This window comes from Ranitomeya imitator, chromosome 4 (genome assembly GCF_032444005.1).
Source record: "Ranitomeya imitator isolate aRanImi1 chromosome 4, aRanImi1.pri, whole genome shotgun sequence".
NCBI classification, from domain to species: Eukaryota; Metazoa; Chordata; class Amphibia; order Anura; family Dendrobatidae; genus Ranitomeya; species Ranitomeya imitator.
Window position 1 is genome coordinate 197,177,209 of NC_091285.1, and position 15,882 is coordinate 197,193,090.

General features: G+C 42.9%; 1 protein-coding gene across 1 annotated transcript in view; it reads right to left on the reverse strand.

The window, feature by feature from the left end:
* The window catches only part of STAB2 (stabilin 2), a 243,987-nt gene that overhangs the window by 127,975 nt on the left and 100,130 nt on the right, over positions 1-15,882 (reverse strand). Inside the window, exons 30-32 of the mRNA XM_069764255.1 lie at positions 13,563-13,677; positions 13,238-13,315; positions 788-886 (exon numbers count right to left, since the gene is read on the reverse strand). Of these exons, the coding sequence (XP_069620356.1) occupies positions 788-886; positions 13,238-13,315; positions 13,563-13,677 (292 nt within the window). The remainder of the gene's footprint in view (positions 1-787; positions 887-13,237; positions 13,316-13,562; positions 13,678-15,882) is intronic.

Genomic DNA, 15,882 nt, shown 5'->3' on the forward strand with positions numbered 1-15,882 from the left:
CTACGAAAGAGCTACATACACATTTACATAGATTGGATATGAAATCTTGCTGACAGATTCCCTTTAAGTATTCCCATTATAGGGCAATACATATGGATTTCCAATTAATTATCTCATAGTCATTGTAAAATTTATGTTGTACGAATATGCCTCCAGATATGTATGTACTATAGTTCATGCTTAAGGCTGGGGTCACACTTAATGTATGGAAAATCGGTCCGAGTCTCCCAGCTGAGAGTCGCACAAGTGTTCTCCGTATGGTCATCCGTGTGTAATGTGTTTGCAATGCGATTATGCGATTTTCTCCCACCCATGTACCCATATGACATTCATATGACATGCGTATGGCTTTACATTGCTCACTGATTTTCCCCATTGAATTTAATGGCTCAATGTTCTGAAATGATGAAAATGTGCGCGCATTTCTCGCAAGTCACATGGATGGTCGAGTTTTTCTTGCACCCATAGGCTTGCATTGGCGAGTCTCAGACGATACACACGTACAATCACAGCATGCTGCGATTTTACACACACATCGAATACGCCTGAGAAAATATATGGTGATGTGAGCTGCCCCATAGATTAACACTTGTCCGAGTGCTATGTGATCTTTTCTCGCATAGCACTTGTTCGTATTCTAAGCTAGTGTGACCCCGACCTTAATCTGGTGAACTTTAACCTTTTGTATAAATTCTTTAAAAATAATATTCTGTGTCTGTACCTCTCTATAAAAAATGATAATAAAGTTTATGAATAGACAAAACAACCACTTATGTATATTACTCACAATTATATAGCCTCGGAAGATAGAGTAATCAGGCATCTGATCAAGCCTGGTTATCAAGTCTGGTGATTGCCCAGTAAGAAATGGATCAGGGGTCAAGACCTACATAAAATATTAATCTCATGATGTTATCAAGTTAAAAATTGAACAGAAGATACCTTCAGTAACAAATCCCTGTGATTAAAACTTGTATTTTATTTCTAACCTTTTTTTAAATTATGGTCACAATTAGTGAAGTTTTAGACAAGAGTGGGTCAAAATTCACAATAGTCATTGATTCCTTAGACTAGAGAATCGAAGCCTCGCACCAACAGCAGCTCTCGGTGTCGATAGCTGTGATCCGAGAGCTGCTACTGCACAGGCGTGGGCGGTGCCATCTTGGAGAAGGATTTTTTCTTTTTCTCCAGTAAAATGGTGCCGCAGGCGCATGCACAGTAGGAGCTATCGGATCACAGCTATCGACACCGAGAGCTGCTACTGCGCAGGCGCGGTCAGCGCCATTTTCCAATTGTTTTTTCCCCCCTAGCTGGATAACATCAAGAAAATGTATTATTGCCACACTAACCATGCGATTATGCTGCAGAGCAGGCACCACAGCTGCCATCTGCCTGCAGAAGTATTTTTTGTATCTTTCTTCAGTATGTTAGGCATTCATTATGCAAACTAGGGGGCGGGTTACTGAGCAATCAATGACCTCTCAGCAGTCTGCATTATGAATATCTAAGCAGAGCACCACATACATGAACCCCGCCTTATGGCACGAACATATCATTAACACAAAACTAAAAATAAAGATTAAAGAACAATCATAAGACAGATTTCATCACCAAGGTATCATTGTAATCAGTATAACGGTGCCGACCAGACACTGTGTGTAGGTTACTGTGAACAACCCTGCTGACAGGTTCCCTTTACAGGTTAGTATGGACATCCTTGGACCAATAGTATGCCGATGCGATAAATCCATCAAACTAATCCACAAAAACAAACAGTTCTACCTTGCTATTAAGACCCACTGGTTTTAAAGTATCAAAAATGCCAACAGTTTTCAATCCTGGATATCTGATGTATAAAGTTTCCCCCTTTCCATTGTTTTTTTTTTTATCATAAAATTCTCTGCTTAAGTATACCATAAGGACATGAAAATGTAAATAAATTATATTAAAAATTCCTTTTTTTATTCTGTGAAAGCATGGTTGAAAAGCAATGTGACTTTCATTGGTTTATTTTCATAGATATTTTTATTTATTATTACTTTTGTCAAATTCAAGTTATTTCTACAACCATTGTGGGTTTTTCTGTTATTAAGCAAGGGGTATGAACAATTTTGACCATGTGTGTAGATAATGTATTGTAATGTAAATGTTGCTTATGTGTACCTTGCCTATAATAATGTGATTATTATGTTGTGTCTAGGTTTTCTAACTACTTTGCCAGTTTTGATATTGTGATAAGATTAGAGAAAGGTGTTAAGGTAAGGAATTAGGACTTAGATGAAAAAGATGAGGACCTAGTTAGGTTAGGAAGTAGTTATATGCAGTTAGTTAAGGGTTAAGTAGAGATGAGTAGAGTCCCAGTGTTATGGCATGCGGAACGCACCAAAAAATACTAAGGAAGATATAAGGTGCGTTCGCAGCCCGGTGTCCACGGTGCAGAGAGGACACCTGCTGCTCAGTAGTGGAGGACAGTATATGGCGGTATAATGTGAACACACAGGTTAGCTTCACCCGGTTATGTAAGGAGGCGAACCCTGTTGCATCACAGAGCCACAATACCGCAGAGTGAATGCTAGTGTTTGGTCACAGGACTCTACTCTAAGGCCACAGAGTTAGAGTCCCTCTAGACCCACTAGCACTCGGCGCCGCAACTGCGGTGCCAGGAGAGAACGAAGTGCTAATAGATTTACCGCACTAGGTGCGCGCAGCGCTGCTCTGGCGGACGCCACTAACCACCCTAACTAGGGCCTATAAAGGGCACTAGTTGCGCACGGTGCCGCAATGGCGAACGCTGCTGAAATGATGCAGTATTTTGTGCTCTTGTGCTGGATTGCACTATCTGGCGCTAGTCAGCTCCAAACACCCAACCACATACAAAAACACTAGGGAAGGGGATCATTAGGAGCTTTCACCAGATAACATACACACATCCACACACACGCGATATTATGTTTATACTAGCGCTTGGCCGAGCAGCCATGCGAACCTTTTAAAGATGCAGCCTTCCGGGACCTTCCCAGTGGTCCAATAAGAGCCGCTACAGGACCTGAGCATGTGACCTCCGGCCTCCAATGAAAGGTTGTCCCACAGGCATGCTCAGTAGACGAAAAATGGTAATTAGATCTACCGGTAATTGTATTTCCGGGAATCCATCCTGACAGCACCATGGAGGACGTCCTTCTTATCCACACTGGGACCGGAAATCATGAGAGTTTAAAAGGATCCTCCCCCTACCACCCATCAGTGATTTTAAAAGTAACACATCTGGATGTATGCAAAAAGAAGATTTATTCAACCAAACAATTTATCATAAAAATGTTCCGTCACATTAGTACGGAAAGATTACAGTAGGGAGGGAATTAACAGTGCTGTCAGGATGGATTCCTGGAAATACAATTACCGGTAGGTCTAATTACCGTTTTCCAGGTCACCACCTGACAGCACCATGGAGAAATACCAAAGTAGATTGGTACTAGGGTGGGACTACTGCCTGAAGCACCTTTCTGCCGAAAGCTAATTGTGTCGACACCACATCTAGTTTATAATGTCTAGAGAAGGTACTAAGGCTGGATCGGGATGCAGCCCTGCAGATCTGTTCTGCCGAAGCCCCCCTTTCTCTGCCAATGAAGTGGCCATGGCCCTAGAAGAATGCGCTTTAAGACCAACTGGGGGACTGTTTCCCTGCGCCTCATAGGCTAAGCTAACTGTGGATCTGATCCATCTCACAATAGTCGATTTTGATGCTTTTCTCCCCTTATTTGGGCCTCTGTACTGAACAAATAGGTTATTATCCTATCTCCAGGGTCTAGTTGCGTCTAAGTATCTGAGTTCGGTTTCCCTCACATCCAGATTATGGTAAAAACTTTCTTTCTGATTTTTAGGGAGTTGGCAAAAAGAGGGAAGTACAACCTCTTGATTCATATTTGAATCTGAGGCAACTTTTGGGAGAAACGCTCATGGTACATGGTATATGCACTCTTTAAGTCTAGAGTGCACATTACCACCCCTTCCCTAAAAGGGGAATCGTGGATCTTATCGATTCCATTTGCGTCTTTATCTTCATGCTGCAGCACTCCCGTGCCATCTGACCTGCTCTGGAAGTATTCCTCTGCGCCTTCTGCCGGCTGCGACATGGAAGTGATGAGCGCCGCAGCCGGAACGACACTAGAATGTACCACCAACCACTTTCCTCCAGGGACCGCGTGGAGACGCAGCGGCATCAGCAGAGATGGCCCGGAGTCCAGTACATGTGGGGGCGAGTCTAGGGTCGAGAGCCCCTGACAGGAGGAAGCGACCCACAAACCAGGAGCAGTGCTACACTGGTAAGCTGAAGGACCCTCAGAGTGGATGTCAGCCTGCGGGGATCTTGCGGTAGGAAGGGAAGAGCCAAGCCCCCGATCTACCCCCCGCTCGGAACAGTCAGACTTTTTGTTCTCTCACCGTTCCTATCCACAGTGGGACAGGAAAAACACTGATGGGTGGTAGGGAGAGGGTCCTTTTAAGCTCTTTTGGTTTCCTGTCCCACTGTGGATAAGAAGGATGTCCTACATGGTGCTGATGCTGGTTACAATGGCTTAACCTGGGACAGCAGCAGTAACCAGACGCACAGTATCAGCTTGAGCCAAACGCTGGGACCGACGTCTCTGCTGAGCAGGCACCACTGCGGCTGAGGAAGAATGGGAGACCGCGGAGGACATGGTTCGAGATTCCCCCTGTGCAGTGGTGGGAACTCGACACCTAACACCCAGTTTAGGGAATTTCCCAGTTGGGAAAGGTAGGAGCAGGAAAAAGAGTAGGACACTTCCTGGTAGCTAATTAGTTAGTTGAAGAGATAATGCGATGAGAAGGAAAGCAGATTAAGTCACTGGGCTGGATAGCATTGAAGAGAACAGGACACTAAAGGAAGCAGCATGTGAGCAGTCACTATTAATTTCAGCGGGTCTTTCAAGGATATCTGGAGCCTACGGCCCAAATCAGGCATGAAAGCGGATGCCTTATTCATCTTCCATAAGGAGAAGCCAGATGGGAAACCATGTCAGAAGAGTAGGCCCGAAAATATGGTAGCTGCAGGGGTTGACAGAGCGTCTCTGGGGCCAGTGATGCCAGAAAGTGAAGGGAGAGCTCAGGATGAAGAAGTGGACACATTCTGTGCTGTATCTGCAATTAATCATCTGATATTAAGTAAGGTTTAGTTACAGAAGAAAGGAAAACAAGTCTATCGTTGATTGTGTGGTGGCATCCGGATGTGGGATCATAGGACCCGAGGAATCTCCAACCTCAAAGTGTATGTAACACACTATACACAAATCACATGTCATGGGTTTACGCGACAAAGATGAGCAAGATGACCGCAGCATCTGATTTCTCCTACTCCTGCACTGATTAGAAGCATTTCATCCTCATATTAAACAGTGCAAAATTTCTTTTAGCAGCTTTTCTGCATTAAGGCTCTCAGCTGTGCACTGTTAGTCACTCCCATCTCCTATATAAACTGGGTCCTGGCTAGCACTCATTGTCAGAGATAACTTATGCTGCGTGGCTTGAGGTTGTTGTTGGTTCTTATTGGAGAAAACTGTTTGGTGGATGTATCTGTGACTGTTGCTAGGTTTTGTTTGTGTGATGGTTCCTGTTATGAACAGGTAATTCAGAACCACAATGGACATAGAGGTACTGAGCACACAAAGTGACCTGACAATTACCAAAAACAAAGGACGAGCTCTGAGACGTGGGAACTCTGCTGACCGCAATCCCTAATCCTAACACACCACACTAGAGGTAGCCGTGGATTGCGCCTAACGCTCCCTATGCAACTCGGCACAGCCTGAGAAACTAACTAGCCCTGAAGATAGAAAAAAAAGCCTACCTTGCCTCAGAGAAATTCCCCAAAGGAAAAGGCAGCCCCCCACATATAATGACTGTGAGTAAAGATGAAATACAAACACAGAGATGAAATAGATTTAGCAAAGTGAGGCCCGACTTACTGAATAGACCGAGGATAGGAAAGATAGCTTTGCGGTCAACACAAAAACCTACAAACAACCACGCAGAGGGGCAAAAAGACCCTCCGCACCGACTAACGGTACGGAGGTGCTCCCTCTGCGTCTCAGAGCTTCCAGCAAGCAAGAAAAACCAAAATAGCAAGCTGGACAGAAAATATAGCAAACAAAAAATAACACAAGCAGAACTTAGCTTATGCAGGATAGAGAGGCCACAGGAACGATCCAGGAGGAAGCAAGACCAATACTAGAACATTGACTGGAGGCCAGGATCAAAGCACCAGGTGGAGTTAAGTAGAGCAGCACCTAACGACCTAACCCCATCACCTGAGGAAGGAAACTCAGAAGCCGCAGTACCACTCTCATCCACCAAAGGAAGCTTATAAACAGAACCAGCCACAGTACCACTCATGACCACAGGAGGGAGCTTGGCCACAGAATTCACAACAGTACCCCCCCCTTGAGGAGGGGTCACCGAACCCTCACCAGAGCCCCCAGGCCGACCAGGATGAGCCACATGAAAGGCACGAACCAGATCGGCAGCATGGACATCAGAGGCAAAGACCCAGGAATTATCTTCCTGACCATAACCTTTCCACTTAACCAGATACTGGAGTTTCCGTCTCAAAACACGAGAATCCAAAATCTTCTCCACAATATACTCCAATTCCCCTTCAACCAAAACCGGAGCAGGAGGATCAATAGATGGAACCACAGGTGCCACGTATCTCCGCAACAATGACCTATGGAACACGTTATGGATGGAAAAAGAGGCCGGAAGAGTCAAACGAAAAGACACAGGATTAAGAACCTCAGAAATCCTATATGGACCAATGAAACGAGGCTTAAATTTAGGAGAGGAAACCTTCATAGGAATATAACGAGATGACAACCAAACCAAATCCCCAACACGAAGTCGGGGACCCACACAGCGCCTGCGGTTAGCGAAACGTTGAGCCTTCTCCTGGGACAATGTCAGATTGTCCACTACATGACTCCAAATCTGCTGCAATCTATCCACCACAGTATCCACACCAGGACAGTCCGAAGACTCAACCTGCCCTGAAGAGAAACGAGGGTGGAACCCAGAATTGCAGAAAAACGGCGAAACCAAAGTAGCAGAGCTGGCCCGATTATTAAGGGCGAACTCAGCCAAAGGCTAAAAGGACACCCAATCATCCTGATCAGCAGAAACAAAACATCTCAGATATGTTTCCAAGGTCTGATTGGTTCGTTCAGTCTGGCCATTTGTCTGAGGATGGAAAGCCGAGGAAAAAGACAAATCAATGCCCATCCTAGCACAAAAGGCTCGCCAAAACCTCGAAAAAAACTGGGAACCTCTGTCAGAAACGATGTTCTCTGGAATGCCACGTAAACGAACCACATGCTGAAAAAACAATGGCACCAAATCAGAGGAGGAAGGCAATTTAGACAAGGGCACCAAATGGACCATCTTAGAGAAGCGATCACAAACCACCCAAATGACCGACATTCTTTGAGAGACGGGGAGATCCGAAATAAAATCCATAGAGATATGCGTCCAAGGCCTCTTCGGGACCGGCAAGGGCAAAAGCAACCCACTGGCACGAGAACAGCAGGGCTTAGCCCGAGCACAAATCCCACAGGACTGCACAAAAGAACGCACATCCCGCGACAGAGGGCCACCAAAAGGATCTAGCCACCAACTCTCTGGTACCAAAGATTCCAGGATGACCAGCCAACACCGAACAATGAACCTCAGAGATAACTTTATTCGTCCACCTATCAGGGACAAACAGTTTCTCCGCTGGGCAACGGTCAGGTCTATTAGCCTGAAATTTTTGCAGCACCCGCCACAAATCAGGGGAGATGGCAGACAAAATTACCCCCTCTTTGAGAATACCCGCCGGCTCAGACAAACCCGGAGAATCGTGCACAAAACTCCTAGACAGGGCATCCGCCTTCACATTTTTAGAGCCCGGAAGGTACGAAACCACAAAGTCAAAACGGGAGAAAAACAGCGATCAACGAGCCTGTCTAGGATTCAACCGTTTGGCAGACTCGAGATAAGTCAAGTTCTTGTGATCAGTCAAGACCACCACGTGATGCTTAGCTCCTTCAAGTCAATGACGCCACTCCTCGAATGCCCACTTCATGGCTAGCAACTCTCGATTGCCAACATCATAATTTCGCTCAGCAGGCGAAAGTTTCCTGGAAAAGAAGGCGCATGGTTTCATCACCGAGCAATCAGAACCTCTCTGCGACAAAACAGCCCCTGCTCTAATTTCGGAAGCATCAACCTCGACCTGGAACGGAAGCGAAACATCTGGTTGGCACAACACAGGGGCAGAAGAAAAACGTTGCTTCAACTCCTGAAAAGCTTCCACAGCAGCAGAAGACCAATTGACCACATCGGCACCCTTCTTGGTTAAATCAGTCAACGGTTTAGCAATGCTAGAAAAATTAGCGATGAAGCGACGATAAAAATTAGCAAAGCCCAGGAACTTCTGCAGACTCTTTAGAGATGTTGGCTGAGTCCAATCATAAATGGCCTGAACTTTAACAGGGTCCATCTCGATAGTAGAAGGAGAAAAAATGAACCCCAAAAATGAAATCTTCTGAACACCAAAGAGACACTTTGACCCCTTCACAAACAAAGAATTAGCACGCAGGACCTGGAACACCATTCTGACCTGCTTCACATGAGACTCCCAATCATCCGAGAAGACCAAAATATCATCCAAGTATACAATCAGGAATTTATCCAGGTACTCTCGGAAGATGTCATGCATAAAGGACTGAAACACTGATGGAGCATTAGAAAGCCCGAATGGCATAACCAGGAACTCAAAATGGCCTTCGGGCGTATTAAATGCTGTTTTCCATTCATCGCCCCGTTTGATACGCACAAGATTATACGCACCACGAAGATCTATCTTGGTGAACCAACTAGCCCCCTTAATCCGAGCAAACAAATCAGACAGAAGCGGCAAGGGGTACTGAAATTTGACCGTAATTTTATTTAGAAGGCGGTAATCAATACAAGGTCTCAGCGAACCATCCTTCTTGGCCACAAAAAAGAAACCCGCTCCCAATGGCGACGATGACGGGCGAATATGATCCTTCTCCAAAGACTCCTTCACGTAACTCCGCATAGTGGCGTGCTCAGGTACAGATAAATTAAACAGTCGACCCTTAGGAAACTTACTACCAGGAATCAAATCGATAGCACAATCACAATCCCTATGCGGAGGTAGGGCATTGGACTTGGGCTCATCGAATACATCCCGGTAATCAGACAAGAACTCTGGGACCTCAGAAGGGGTGGATGATGAGATAGACAGAAATGGAACATCACCATGTACCCCCTGACAACCCCAGCTGGATACAGACATTGATTTCCAATCTAATACTGGGTTATGGACTTGTAGCCATGGCAACCCCAACACGACCACATCATGCAGATTATGCAACACCAGAAAGCGAATATCCTCCTGGTGCGCAGGAGCCATGCACATGGTCAGCTGGGTCCAATACTGAGGCTTATTCTTGGCCAAAGGCGTAGCATCAATTCCTCTCAATGGAATAGGACACTGCAAGGGCTCCAAGACAAACCCACAGCGCCTAGCATACTCCAAGTCCATCAAATTCAGGGCAGCGCCTGAATCCACAAATGCCATGACAGAATAGGAAGACAAAGAGCAGATCAAAGTAACGGACAAAATAAATTTCGACTGTACCGTACCAATGGTGGCAGACCTAGCGAACCGCTTAGTGCGCTTAGGACAATCGGAGATAGCATGAGTGGAATCACCACTGTAGAAACACAGCCCATTCTGATGTCTGTGTTCTTGCCTTTCAGCTCTGGTCAAAGTCCTATCGCACTGCATAGGCTCAGGTTCATGCTCAGATAATACCGCCAAATTGTGCACAGATTTACGCTCGCGCAAGCGTCGACCGATCTGAATGGCCAAAGACATAGACTCATTCAGACCAGCAGGCATAGGAAATCCCACCATGACATCCTTAAGGGCTTCAGAGAGACCGTTTCTGAAAATAGCTGCCAGCGCACTTTCATTCCATTGAGTGAGCACGGACCACTTTCTAAACTTCTGACAATAAATCTCTATCTCATCCTGACCCTGACACAGAGCCAGCAAATTTTTCTCTGCCTGATCCACTGAATTGGGTTCGTCGTACAGCTATCCGAGCGCCAGAAAAAACGCATCAATATTACATAATGCCGGATCTCCTGGCGCAAGGGGAAATGCCCAGTCTTGAGGGTCGCCACGTAATAAAGAAATAATGATCTTAACTTGTTGAACAGGATCACCAGAGGAGCGGGGTTTCAGAGCCAGAAATAGTTTACAATTATTTTTAAAATTCAAAAACTTTGCTCTATCGCCAGAAAATAACTCAGGAATAGGAATTTTAGGTTCCAACATAGGATTCTGAACCACTAAATCTTGAATATTCTGTACATTTATAGCGAGATTATCCATCAAAGAGAACAGACCTTGAATGTCCATGTCCACACCTGTGTTCTGAACCACCCTGATGTAAAGGGGAATAGAGAGACAGAACACAGTGCAATGAAAAAAAAATGGTCTCAGAACTTCTCTTTTCCCTCTATTGAGAAGCATTAGTACTTTGGGCCTCCAGTACTGTTATGAACAGGTAATTCAGAACCACAATGGACATAGAGGTACTGAGCACACAAAGTGACCTGACAATTACCAAAAACAAAGGACGAGCTCTGAGACGTGGGAATTCTGCTGACCGCAATCCCTAATCCTAACACACCACACTAGAGGTAGCCGTGGATTGCGCCTAACGCTCCCTATGCAACTCGGCACAGCCTGAGAAACTAACTAGCCCTGAAGATAGAAAAAAAGCCTACCTTGCCTCAGAGAAATTCCCCAAAGGAAAAGGCAGCCCCCCACATATAATGACTGAGTAAAGATGAAATACAAACACAGAGATGAAATAGATTTAGCAAAGTGAGGCCCGACTTACTGAATAGACCGAGGATAGGAAAGATAGCTTTGCGGTCAACACAAAAACCTACAAACAACCACGCAGAGGGTCAAAAAGACCCTCCGCACCGACTAACGGTACGGAGGTGCTCCCTCTGCGTCTCAGAGCTTCCAGCAAGCAAGAAAAACCAAAATAGCAAGCTGGACAGAAAATATAGCAAACAAAAAATAACACAAGCAGAACTTAGCTTATGCAGGATAGAGAGGCCACAGGAACGATCCAGGAGGAAGCAAGACCAATACTAGAACATTGACTGGAGGCCAGGATCAAAGCACCAGGTGGAGTTAAATAGAGCAGCACCTAACGACCTAACCTCATCACCTGAGGAAGGAAACTCAGAAGCCGCAGTACCACTCTCATCCACCAAAGGAAGCTTATAGACAGAACCAGCCGCAGTACCACTCATGACCACAGGAGGGAGCTTGGCCACAGAATTCACAACAGGTTCCCTTTCTTCTCCTACTTTGATTTAACCCCATTCTCCACTCCCCGATGCATTCCTCTGTTGTATGTGTATATTTGTATGTTTGGTATTTTCCATTATTCCGTAGCAGATGACGTTATATTGCTTGAGCGGCAGTTTTTTATTGTAAGTCTGGTTAGCACCACTGGCTAGAGCGCCAAGGATATTACTTCACTTTCTATTGCGACCAGAGAAATTGTGAATTTTACCCCACAGTATTGGAACAACACCTACACAGGGAATCACAATGCATCATTATTTATCTACAAGGTGATTCACAGTTATAAGTAGGTACAACATTTATCTCTATATGCATATGGTTGTTTATTACATCTTGTCCTATTAGACATTTGGCAGGTTTCATTTTGTGCATATCAGAGCATTTACAGTTTATTTTATGTTTATTTAGTGAATGTGCTATTCTGATATTTCTATTATATTTCTATGTTTAGATATTTTTTTATGGGACTGAAAAATATTCTTAAAATATACTGATAGTAAGCAAACAAAAAATTCTTTAATAAGGGTGCTTTCTAGTGATCAAGCACTATAATGCTTGGTACTCGAATCGAGCAGGTCGTGCTCTTGGATTTACTTGAATTGAGTATAAAGTATAACAAAGTTTAATGGGAAACTCAAGCATTTTTTCGGAACACCTTAAAAAGAGGGCTGGGGAGACAGGAAAACAGCTAAAATGGATGGAAAGAGTGTTCTAATGGAATAGGAACAGCATGGGGAAGACTCCTGGACACATCTCGGACTCCCAGGTCACTGCTGGGAACAATGTTGTCAGAGTATTACTCCACTTTTACGGACTGACAATAACACATACAAAACCGAAGCTAAAATGGATTTTCCTGGAAAAATATGTCAGGAAAACATTCTTTTCTGTATAATGACTTGTATATAAAAGGCAAAATTAAAAAGACAAAAAAAACACCTCCTTCATCCCTTAATAGTCGGGACATTTCTCACCGTATTTCGCAGTCGCCTATGACTACAGTAGATAGCTCACAGTAGAGGAGGAAATAAATCTACAACCCCTCAGTAGTAACTGTTAACATTTTACTACCTTATTTGTGCATGTGGTGTGTGTGAAACAGTCACATTGCGTTTAAAGGCCCCATTGGGGCAAAAGTTCAAACGACCCCTGCAAAACGGAATCCGGACGTATGCACCAATGAAGCCATAGACTGTAATGTGCCGGCAGGATGAACGTGCGATCTAACAAGCATCATTTTTGGGAGTGTACGCCTACTGGAGGCGGAGGCGGACACTCAGACGTAGTAGGCCCTGACAGGGCCATTGAACAGGTGCATAGACGCAATTTTAAAGCACCCCAACCTAAAAAATAAAAAGTTATGGCCATATGACCACTACATGGAAAAAAATCATAAATTGCTCTAACCAGGAAGACCCAAATAGCTTAGATTTAAGACGAACTGACATAAAGGATATAATAAAAAATTGATAAAGAAATATCTTGAGTTATCCTTTAGAAATGGATATTTTAAGTCTACAGAAAATTTTCACAAGACTGACTTATCCTTAATTTACCCCTTGCAGTGAGATCCCCATTTATCAGACATTTATCCTATATAGATAGGGTATATATACCGTATATCATTTGTGGAAAACTGGAACTGGAAATAGTCATCAACTAAAAATGGAATCTGCTATCCACAATATGACATAAAATGATATTTCTTTATATTGGTATTGTTGGTGTTCTAATGATTCGATAAAGAAATAGAAGACTTACCTTATCAATAAGATGCATAACTCCATTTGTAGCTACTATATCACTGACAACAACATTAGCACCTCCGATAGTAATATTCTAAAATGAAAGAAATAATTTCTGTCAACTAATTATGACAAACAAACTTCTAGGCTTAAACATTAAAATTTTCTTCTAGAGGTACACGTGTGTAGCATTCTCTGGCTGAGAGGCCCTGCACCCATAGTACTTTTATATGTGTGCTGTTCCAAGTTTTTGCTCTATATTTATCTATCTTTCTATCTCTCTATCGAATATTTTACATGATCAACTAATACTTGTTTGACTTATTCAGCTTGTAACTTACCCCATTTTCTTTAGAAAGTTGAAGAAGATTGTGATTGAGAGAGGTTACCAATACATCAGAGGACGATAATTTCTTAATATCATCATATCTATAAATTCCAGACAAAATGTGATGTCTACAAATATAAACATGAAACATCTGGGTTAATTATCTCTTTAAAAAGTTAAAGAATTTGAACGTATCTCATTAGGTACTTTTTTTTTGCAAATTTTCTTTAGAGTTGATTACTGAAAAGAAGAACTACATCTTTTGTCCATCCATTTCCTCTATATCAAGTCATATATAGTGTTACTGAGAATTTTAGACAATAATAATAGCATGATAGCATGTAAGAATATATACATTTTAAAGGGAATGTATCACCTCTAATTGTTACTAAATAAAACAAAATAGTGATATATATTCTTGCTTTTACTAATCTATTTTTATTTACTTATCATAAAATGTCTTTATATTTTTTTCCACACATCATGGGGACTGCCATCTTGCCTCCTTTTTTTATCAGCAGCTACATCGAGATGTTTATGACTTTTATTGTATAATTTTCTAGGCATGCTCTGTGGTTTGTGCAGAGGTCAATGTACAGGGATTGGGAGGAGGTGAGTTGTCATCATTACCTATTGTGAACAGTAGAACCTGAGTTATCTATATATGGCTAAGTTCACATGAGTGTATAAAAAAAGTAACAAAGAAAAGTCCAGGTCACTCACCACCAGGTGCACGGATCACACGGTCTGTGTGTAGCCAGAGGAAAACGAAGAAATATCCAGCTCCCACGATCCAAATGAAAAATAAATTGATGGCTTTTTTGAATAAGCCATAAAAAATATGAACAAGATAGAGTGTAGATATGCTACTCATTTCAGATCAATTGTGATTCTTCTTCATGGCATAAAGAAGGATCATAATTGAGCTTAAAATGCATATCATACAGTGGGGGAAATAAGTATTTGACCCCTTGCTGATTTTGTAAGTTTGCCCACTGAAAAAGACATGAACAGTATATAATTTTAGGGTAGGTTAATTTTAACATTGAGAGATAGAACAGAAAAAAAAATCCAGAAAATCACATTGTATAAATTATATAAATGTATTTGCGTTTTGCAGTGAGAAATAAGTAAGAGAAGGAGTAAAAAAGGAGCATATAGGTAATAGAAAATAGTAACAATACTTTATTAAATCACATACGTTAATACAAAAGTGTGACCAATATCATCAAAATAGTATCAAAAGACACAATGTGCAAGGATGATAAAAACATGAGTGGGTATCCCCCGGGTGCGCACTAACTATGGGGCCGATATAGCAGTTAAAGGATAAACACGTGCTGCTGTAATTATGGCTGTGTCAGATATATACTAATAGGTCAACAAAACCCAGTGGTATGGCAATCAAAGAGTTAACCAGAGCAGCACTTACCAATATAGGGTCCCAGAGCCAGGCGCACCGGGAGCGATCCACCAACAAAACCCCCGACACGCGTTTCGCCCACGAATTTGATAGCTTTATCAAGGGGAGATGATACCCACTCATGTTTTTATCATCCTTGCACATTGTGCCTTTTGATACTATTTTGATGATATTGGTCACACTTTTGTATTAACGTATGTGATTTAATAAAGTATTGTTACTATTTTCTATTACCTATATGCTCCTTTTTTACTCCTTCTCTTATAAGTTCTATGGAGTTGGTTCTTGTGTTTGGTGAGGGGTCTTTCTGCACTATTTAGTGCTGTATATTCCCCTCGTGTATCTATTATGTTGCCTGGTCTTGTTACCAGTGAGAAATAAGTATATGATTCCCTACCGACCATTAAGAGTTCTGCTCCTACAGACCAGACAGACGCTCCTAATCAACTCGTTACCTGTATTAAAGACAGCTGTCTTACATAGTCACCGTTATAAAAAGACTCCTGTCCACAGACTCAATTAATCAGTCAGACTCTAACCTCTACAACATGGGCAAGACCAAAGAGCTTTATAAGGATGTCAGGGACAAGATCATAGACTTGCACAAAGCTGGAATGAGCTACAAAGCCATAAGTAAGACGCTGGGTGAGAAGAAGACAACTGTTGGTGCAATAGTAAGAAAATGGAAGAAATACAAAATGAATGTCAATCGACATTGATCTGGGGCACCATGCAAAATCTCACCTCATGGGGTATCCTTGATCATGAGGAAGGTGAGAGATCAGCCTAAAACTACACGGGGGTAACTTGTTAATGATCTCAATGCAGCTGGAACCACAGTCACTAAGAAAACCAATGGAAACACATTATGACGTAAAGGTTTAAAATCCTGCAGTGCCCGCAAGCTCCC